The sequence below is a fragment of the Cyprinus carpio genome, chromosome A7 (assembly GCF_018340385.1).
Source record: "Cyprinus carpio isolate SPL01 chromosome A7, ASM1834038v1, whole genome shotgun sequence".
NCBI lineage: Eukaryota > Metazoa > Chordata > Actinopteri > Cypriniformes > Cyprinidae > Cyprinus > Cyprinus carpio.
In genome coordinates, this window is record NC_056578.1 from 19,779,007 (window position 1) to 19,787,514 (window position 8,508).

An 8,508-nucleotide genomic window follows, 5' to 3' on the forward strand; every position below is an offset into this window, starting at 1 on the left:
GTCTTATCCTGAATCACTACGGTACACCTGTAATAAGTGTTTATATTCGGACTATTTTAGTCTGGTTGGGGTCGGCAGCGCTGCAGAGTAGCACAGTACCTGCGTGACTCGCCCTAGATGTAAACAGAGAGAAGTAGCTCCGGCTACAATGTTCTTCCGCCAGACGCGAGCGCCAAAATTTACCGACTGCAGCTTTAAAGTGAACTTCTCCAAATCCGTTCAACACCATCAAAAGGAACAGAATGGATGTAGTATCCAAAGTGCCTGGATTTTATTTTAAATTAAGCAGACATGTGGGTAAATCATAGACAATTTTACTTATCTTGCTGCTGAAAACAATAAGGAAAAGATAATTTACTGAATTTCCAGAATTGTTATGACCCTCTAAAAAAAAAAATCATACAGAGATGTTAAAGCATAAATAAATCCAGAGCAAGTTAGTTTGCCCAAGTAAAATACTAAATAAATAAGCACAAAATGTCATAATGTTACTAAACAAAGTGTGTAACATGAAAAACATATAATAATAAATAACTTTGTAATAAACCACACAAAATACAGTATTTTACTTAGGCCTATTTAAAGATTTTAAATGAGAACAAGTGCATGGTTCAATTATGTGCACAGTGAACATATGCATCAGGTCAGACAGACTTCAAACAAATCAATAAGAAACAAATGTTGGGTTTGGTTTAATATTTTTTAAATATTCTATTTGCAGAAATAAAACAAATACAAACTGTGTTCTTATATTCTAAAAAAAAATGCCGTTATTCACTAGTTACAAAATATTTTTTGAATTGGTTTTGTTGTGTTTGGTCTGGAAAGGTTTTTTTTTATTTATTTATTTTTTTGGTTTTGCTTTTTTGTATAATCAAATGAAATACACTGTCTGCGATTACAGGACGTTTGTGTCGCTGAATGAATAAGCAATGGGCAGTGTCTGTTTTCACCACTAGATGGAAGTGTTGTATTTCTCAACAGTAATGAGTTTCAGTAAAAACTGAAACTCATTTTTGGGTGAGTGCGTTTATAATGCAGTTTAAACAAAACTATATAAAAACAAAAACCCCGCTACTGCAGAAATATAGGCCAGACCTATATTTTTTTGAAAAGCTGTGATGTTGGGAAAGTGAACAGTACATTTTCATCAGAAAACATTTTTTAAGCATTACTGTTTAATATATTTTTATCTATCTGTAGGGTAGCTTATGTAACCCGGGCGTTATTATCACACAAATGTTTTTCCAGGCATGAATTTCATATAAGGTCAATACAGTTTCTTGAATTTGGTGGCATAAAACAGACTACGCTATTTGATTTTATCTGTGATAATTAAAAAGTACACTCTCAGAAATAAAGGTACAGCAGCTGTCACTGAGGCTGTACCTTTCTTAAAAGGTATTTGTACCTAAAGGGATTGTTTTTAGTACCTTAAAGGTAGGCTACATATTAGTACTTAAAGTGTACGTACTAGGACTTAATATTGGGACAAAAGTGTACCTTTTTTTAAAGTTTCCGCCCTAGTGACAGCTTTTGTACCATTATTTCTGAGTGTAACAAAAGTGTTCGAAACATTGTGTGGAGATATTTTGGATTTATGAGTCAATACTTGTGGCTTTAATTGAACTTTTATTGAAGAATAAGACAAGAGATAATATTATTTTTGGAAAACGAGAGAGAGACTCCAGAGGTCTTATGACATTGAGCACTTTCATGTGGAATAACAACTTTTGTGGTATTCTCAATTGTTTATTTGGGAAATATGGCATAAGTGCTTGTTCAAAATTGGGTTTGTTGTACATTAATATAAAGTACAACTGATTTTCAATCATTTTTGTGTTGATTAATTTCGGATAGATAGGTCTGAAGTGTTGCTTATTTAAAGTGCTTAAAATAGACGATACACAATTAATTTGGGATAGCACATCAGTGAATTCATTTAGAGGAAAAAACAAATACATGTAAAAACACATAAATACATAAATAATAAGAATAATAATAATCAACAATTCCAGTTTATGAAATTTCACATTATACAGTTCATTGCACATTGCCACATATTATGTATTTGTATTGTTTTAAAAAAAATCAGCTTATTTACACAAGTAACAGCATAATTATTAGAATGTTTATTGTCATCCTCTGGCTTCTTTTACTGTTTTCATAAAGTAATCCTAGACACTTTCATCCGCAGTGGAATGTTCAAATGCCAGTGAATAGCCTACTTGGGATGGATAGTGATTCAGCAGTCCTCAGGCCTCAGTGCTCGGTGTGTGTAACTTGAACCTCTCAAACTGAGTGTAAGTGGAGAATTCCTTTAGGGGAGGTTTACAGATGTCACTGGGATCCTGGGATGCAGCTTTAAGTTAAGGTGGTAAGAGGGGTGGCTTGTATGTGCAGGTCCCTGTGCAGTGGCGTGGAGTGAGCATTTTGCAGGAGAAATGGTGAAGAGCGTCGTGAGCTTCTAGGGAAAAGTTTGATTTAGTTCCATAAAACACAGCACAAGGGAAATCTGCAGCTAAACCTACAGAAGTCTTTTACTGAATCATGCTACTTTCTCCAAATATGTCACAATGACATGACATACAGTATGATACACCACAATGAATGTCTAATGCTTGAAGATTAGAAAGTGCATGAAGATTGATCAAACTCCTCTCTAATCTAAACTGCTTTACAGTTTGTAAAGTGTAAATTTCAGTGTTTTAATGCTTTTTAAGTACATAAAAAAGTAGCACTTGCATACTTCTTTTGTAATTCTTTTAGAATAATGTAACAAAAAAAAAATATGTTTCTAAATTACCTTTAAGCTTCTGCTGAATTGCATAACGAGCCTTTCTCTCCTGATCCAACTCCTTGCACAATGTGTCTAAATAAAATAAAAAGAAAAATCAATAAATCATTTGGGGTGGATCACAAACATTAAATGTTTTTCGATTTTTTTTATTTTTATTTTTTCAAAATATTATGTCTATATGAAAGTATGCAAGTGTTACTTTTTCTAAACTCTCCTTGATTCTTTTCACTAGTGCAAAATATGTATTACCTCGTACAATCTGCAGCTGCTGGACCATCTCCTCTCGATAAGACAGTTCCCTCTTCATTTGATCCTGAAAATTATCTGTTAGAGTCAACACGTATTATATTAACTCAAGTTATAAATAGAAGAAATGATGCAGCAAATGAAAGCATGGTGTGAATATATCCATCTCTTAATTACCTTTCAAACTTTGAAATTCCCGTTCCAGTTTTTTTCTTAGCTCCACTTGCTCCAAGAGCTGCTTTTGGAGCTCCTCTGTGGAAACCGACAGAAATAACACATCATTTATCATATCACTGTGACTTTTAATCATCACACATATCCCAATAGCTTTTGAGTAAGCTACATCTTTCAGAGAAAATTATCCCCATTTTTTTTTAATCATGTATTTCCACTCTTTGTTTGGTTTTCTTGTCTAATAGCGCTATTTAGGTTACTAAGGCTAAACACACGGTCCCCGTGTTCTCAAGCATGACATTGCAAAATAATTAGGACAGTTGCCTGAGGGGTGTGTGGAAAACGAGCCTGGCAATGTGGATCGTCTGCAGTTCAAGGACGATTCTCAGTTAGCGATCACACGCATTTTTAAAAATGCATAATGTGTGTAAAATGGAGAAACACTGCACACAAAGAGCTATTCGCCTGAAAAATAGACATTGCTTTATTTGTTTTTAAACAATCTTAAAAGCTAGTTGGCTGCCTCTATTTGTAATTTTCACGTTATCTCGTGTATAATATGTAGTTTTAACACCCGTGTTAGGGTGTTAAAACTACATATTATACACGAGATAACGTGAAAATAATTGTCCATAAAATATCTAAATAATTACCTTTCGCCATATTCTCGATGTTTTTCTCGAAATTAAATCTGTTAGCAGTACTTCTAAATGTAGCGTCGCCTGCCACAAAATAAAGAAATATAGGCTATTACACTGAATTTTAAAGATGATTTATTTTGTGTAAATATATAATGTTTAAACACACACAAACAGGACACTGATTTTATTGCTACTCACTTGGGTGCTCTGTGCAAACGCTAATTTCATCCGAACAGGATTTTTGTGATTCACATTCGTCGTCAGTAGGACTGTTGATAGAAATGTGTGAATCTAAAGGGAAATAGTCTTGTTAGCAGGCCACTTATTCAGAGTGCATAATTAAACATAATTTATTTTAGAATCAACGAAATGAAAGTTGGTAAAATTATAAAGGCTAGTAAAGTAGCCTATACTCTATATAAAACTAATGAATTATAAATTGGGGGACATTTTTCTCACTCATCTCAATAGCAAAAACTGTCCCTGTTTACCCGAGTTCACTTTTTTTTTTTTTATATAACTGTCTTACCGTTTGTTTCCGGTGCGCAGTGAGGGGGTTTGGAGGGCAGTGTGCTCTGAAGAGATGCTCCCTCCTTTTCATGTAAGTACACCTGCAAAAATTAACCAAGCATTTAAAAAATAAATACAACCTCAATTATGCATCATTTTCTTCAGACAACAGACTGCGTTTAAACTCTTCTAATGATCTACGAATATTTGGCAACATCAAGCCAAATTGCTCGTATTACAAGGTAAATTCGGTCAGATGGACTGACAAAGAGAATAATTTGCACAGTATCCACAGGGGAGCCCTTACACCAACGCTCCAATAGCCCGCGGGCGACGACACAAATGACCATTCATTCTAAACATTTAATTTACTATAATTACGCGCCGCTGGGTTCTTTTTATTTAGATCGTTCTACGTTGATAAATAGAATATAAATGATCTGTATCCATAACAACATAAATTGCAAATTGTTTACAAATAGAAAACTATGAATGTAGAGTCCATAGGCTCATAATTATGCGTCATTATTCATTACATTACATTAAAGACTGCGGTACAAGTGCTATTCTGAAAAAAAAGAGACTGCTTTTATGCTATTTTGTTGATTCAAAATAATTTTAGGCTAATATTACTTTTAAAATAGATGTAGCTATTGTGGATATTGTGGATATTGACTCGAATGGTTTCAGTGCCATTGAATATGACAGTTTGTGTGACTCACTTCGTAAGCGATGGCATCATTTTTCTTTGCCACCTCCTTGTTCTGCTTCTGATCAGGGGAGCCTGCGTCACTAAAAGTGGCTATGTGGTCATCGTCCGGCTGCGGCGTTTGACTGTTTTCCCTCACGGGACTTTGTCTATCATCCACGGAAAGTTGTATAGACTCCTCATCCTCCGCAATTCTGTGAGTCTCCACGTCGACATCTGGATCTTCCCCGCTGTCCACACACGGAGAGGCTGATCTGTAGCTGGAGCTCTCACTCACAAAGTCTGGCGACAAACGGCCAGGATGAGCTCCGCTGTACGCGTCCCTGTTCCCGTAGAGCTTAGCTATGCTCTCTGCGTCTTTAACGACAGGTCTGAACGCAGAAATATAGCTCAGCTTTCTGGGGGTGCTGGGTTGACCCTCACTTGACCTGGCCTCGTCCCCAGACTTGTCCTCGTCGTTCCTGAGGGACTGCGAACTGGAGCAGCGCTCGCTGTCGAACAGACTGTCTCTAGGTGTGTTTCCTCCCCGCTCACTTTCTGACATGTCGGTCTCGGTGTGCCGGCCACCCATGAGCTCCGTGTGTGATTTTGGTTGTGCTGGTTGATAGGATGAGAGCGGCAGGCTGCCCGCGGTAGGCCAAAACATGGGGAACGATGGATAGATACCGTCCTTCGCACCGGGCCAAAACACACCAGGTACACTGGTCTTATTTTGTTCACCAACTCCATCATCCTTCTTTTGACACAGTCCAAATGCTGGGAAACTATATGGATGCGGGAAGATGGGTGGTGGGATCTTCTGAAGCATGCCGAAACTCTTACTAGGCACAGGGATAACCGGGTAGTTACGCACGCTGCTGGTTATGCTGAGGTTCCCACGGTCGTCGTCGCAGCGCAAAGTTTTGTGAGGAATATCAGGGGAAGCGGTCTGCGTGATGTTTCCGGAGGCCTGCGGTTTAAGATGGGAGGATATTTCTGATCCATGCCCTGGCATTGCCCGTTTCCGGCTACCGCCGTTAAACATGGCCTTGACGTCCTCCCACGCGTGACAAATGTCTTCAGACAAGCTTTTGTCTGCGAGTTTTAGATGGCGTCTCCATGAATTGAAATTGGCCGCGTCCGGCTGTGTGTATTTAGACTCAGGTGTGCGGTGCGAATGAAATATAAATTTGTTGGGTGAAAAATACATATTGCAATAGGTGCACTTGATGCATTTTGCCCTGGAGCTGTTGTACCTCGCAGGTATGAAGCTTCCTCGGCTGCCCCAGGCGCACTCGTGTGAAACATCGAATGCAAAATTCTCGGGTAATTTTGGAGGGTTGTGAGCACCGAGGAAGGATTTGCAGAGGCGCTCGGCCTCGCGTTTGGTGATCATGCCACAGCGGCGCGAGGAGATGGGCATTGCCCCTGCGCGTCTTAGGATCTCCAGCTGCACTGGTGTGCACTGCACACACGTAATTCCAAGCGCCACGCGTCTGTTGTGGATTTCGTTGTAGCTGTAGTTCTTCAATAAAGTGTTGGAAATCTGCGCCAGACACAGCCTCTCCTGACCGTCGATGACCAAAGAGACGATGGGCACTCCGTACAGCACAGTCTCACTCACTTGATTTGGCTTTAGCGAGCTGCTGCTAGAATAAGGCTGCAGTTCTTGCTTTGAGGTGGGGGAAGAGCAAACATCTCGTCCCGTAGAAAGCTGACTTGGTATCGACTCCATTCCTGGAAGTCTGTGGAGAAACGTAAAATTACACTTTAATCCAAGAACTGTATTTTATGCAACTTTTGAGATATGATCTAGAATTATTAATGTGTGCTTTGTGTAAGCGTTACCATAAACACATTTTTATTATGATAAGTACTATTATTTTGTTGCTGTTTTTATTATAAATGTATTATTATTTATTATGGTTTTTAATATAGGTCTACAACAGTTTCTCAATAAAAAGACAAAATCAGAAAAAGGCAGTAGCCTATTTGCTATATCTACAACTTTGTTTTTTTTATTTTTACATTTATTTATAAATACAAAGTTGTATTTTGTTTAATCCTCGATAGAATTACTTTTGCAAAATTAGAAATGATATTTAAAATGATTTGCAATAATTTGAATAATTATTTTAGCATTGTATTACAGACTATACTGTTAGTATTTTTAGTTAACACTTTATATTTTAAATGACAGCTTTAGGCCTGCTAAATAATATTTGAAATGAATACCTCGCTCTTTAAGTTGAGAATATTTCCGGCTCTAACACTATCCTTAAAAGCTCGCACGCTCTGACCTAAGAGCCTGCATCATTGCTTAATGTCTCCAAATCGGCTCAGAAGCCGGAGCGATTACTTAAAGGCCTCTTACGGCTCTAATACGCAAAGGGGCAGAAGGGAAGAATCTTTTAGCTACTCCAATGAGCTTAGCAACAAGGAAAAGAAGCAGTAAGCCGCTTTCTGTGTAATTACACAGCCTGTGTTGTTCGACTTTGATCTGTTAATAAAAGTCTTATCATTTAGGCTATAATTAAAACATTGCGCAAGGAGCTGCTATATTTCAGTCCTGCACATATATTCGTTTGCTAGATGTACCAGTAATGCTTACTGTTTTACGATGTACAATTATTCTATAGATTTGTCATAATGTTTTGTATCAAATTAGGTCTGTATCAAGTAAAAAAAAAAAAAAAAAAAAACTATATTTCGTAATAAAGGATCTGCGTATTTTAAAACACTACAGGCTATCATTTATTATGAGTTCAAAACATTTTGACTAAAATAATTTTGGCAATAACAAGCGCGCTAATTTAAGAAAACACATACGCTGATTATTATTTTGATTAACTTGTGAATATAAAAAGAAACCTACCTTTTTATCAGGAGACGAAGTCGAATGAGCGAGTGTGTTTGCGTCAAATGAACAGGCCTAAAACAAGGACAAAACGTCCGTCTGTACTGCGTGATGAGAACTGCAAGGCTGGATAGAGTCTCTCCTCTCAAAACAGCTTTAGAGTTTCCATCCCACTCAGCTCTCGTGCGTGGTGACGGGAGCGCGAGCCGAGTGACCACATGGCACTCCCGGAGCTCGTGCCTCTTCTTAATAGGTTGTGCGCGATCTACTTCAAGAGAGGGGACGCCAAAAAGAATAAGAAGGCACACCCACTGTGATCAAATCCGATTCTGGTATTAACCGTTTGCTTCCACTTCTCCAAAACAAAGATCACTGCCATCTATAATTGAGCTGCTTCTACAGATAGATAGATAGATAGATAGATAGATAGATAGATAGATAGATAGATAGATAGATAGATAGATAGATAGATAGATAGATAGATAGATAGATAGATAGATAGGAAATCATCAAATCAAATGATGACAAAGATGCCACAAAAGCAGGGCGCTAAGTGCAGTTTTAGCGCTTTTGTGGGATTGCGCATGAATAA

The 8,508-nt window shown here is 37.8% G+C and overlaps 1 protein-coding gene across 12 annotated transcripts; it reads right to left on the reverse strand.

Annotated features, from left to right (window-relative positions):
• Positions 1-1,612: 1,612 nt before the first annotated feature.
• Positions 1,613-8,262, reverse strand: LOC109094217 (SKI family transcriptional corepressor 1 homolog-B-like). Of its 12 annotated transcripts, none has more exons than XM_042760201.1 (9): positions 7,935-8,260; positions 5,094-6,804; positions 4,391-4,472; positions 4,060-4,152; positions 3,874-3,942; positions 3,224-3,298; positions 3,050-3,113; positions 2,807-2,872; positions 1,613-2,464 (listed from the first exon to the last, which is right to left on the reverse strand). In XM_042760201.1, the coding sequence occupies exons 2-8, from the start codon at positions 6,792-6,794 to the stop codon at positions 2,809-2,811; spliced, it is 2,148 nt and encodes a 715-aa protein (XP_042616135.1). In that variant the 5' UTR covers positions 6,795-6,804; positions 7,935-8,260; the 3' UTR covers positions 1,613-2,464; positions 2,807-2,808. The 12 variants fall into 12 exon arrangements, with proteins under 12 accessions (XP_042616135.1, XP_042616134.1, XP_042616128.1 ...); XM_042760200.1 differs by having other exon boundaries at positions 1,613-2,467; XM_042760194.1 differs by having other exon boundaries at positions 3,050-3,124; positions 7,935-8,259.
• Between the last annotated feature and the right edge of the window lie 246 nt (positions 8,263-8,508).

What these genes read in the sequence shown, in the direction of transcription:
- LOC109094217 (XM_042760193.1), bottom strand. Translation starts at nt 6,794, where the DNA reads ATGGAGTCGATACCAAGTCAGCTTTCTACGGGACGAGATGTTTGCTCT. An exon ending in CGTTTGCACAGAGCACCCAA is followed by an intron (nt 3,943 to 4,059) that starts GTGAGTAGCAAT and finishes ATTTTGTGGCAG; the next exon opens with GCGACGCTACATTTAGAAGT. An exon ending in GCAGCTGCAGATTGTACGAG is followed by an intron (nt 2,873 to 3,049) that starts GTAATACATATT and finishes TATTTTATTTAG; the next exon opens with ACACATTGTGCAAGGAGTTG.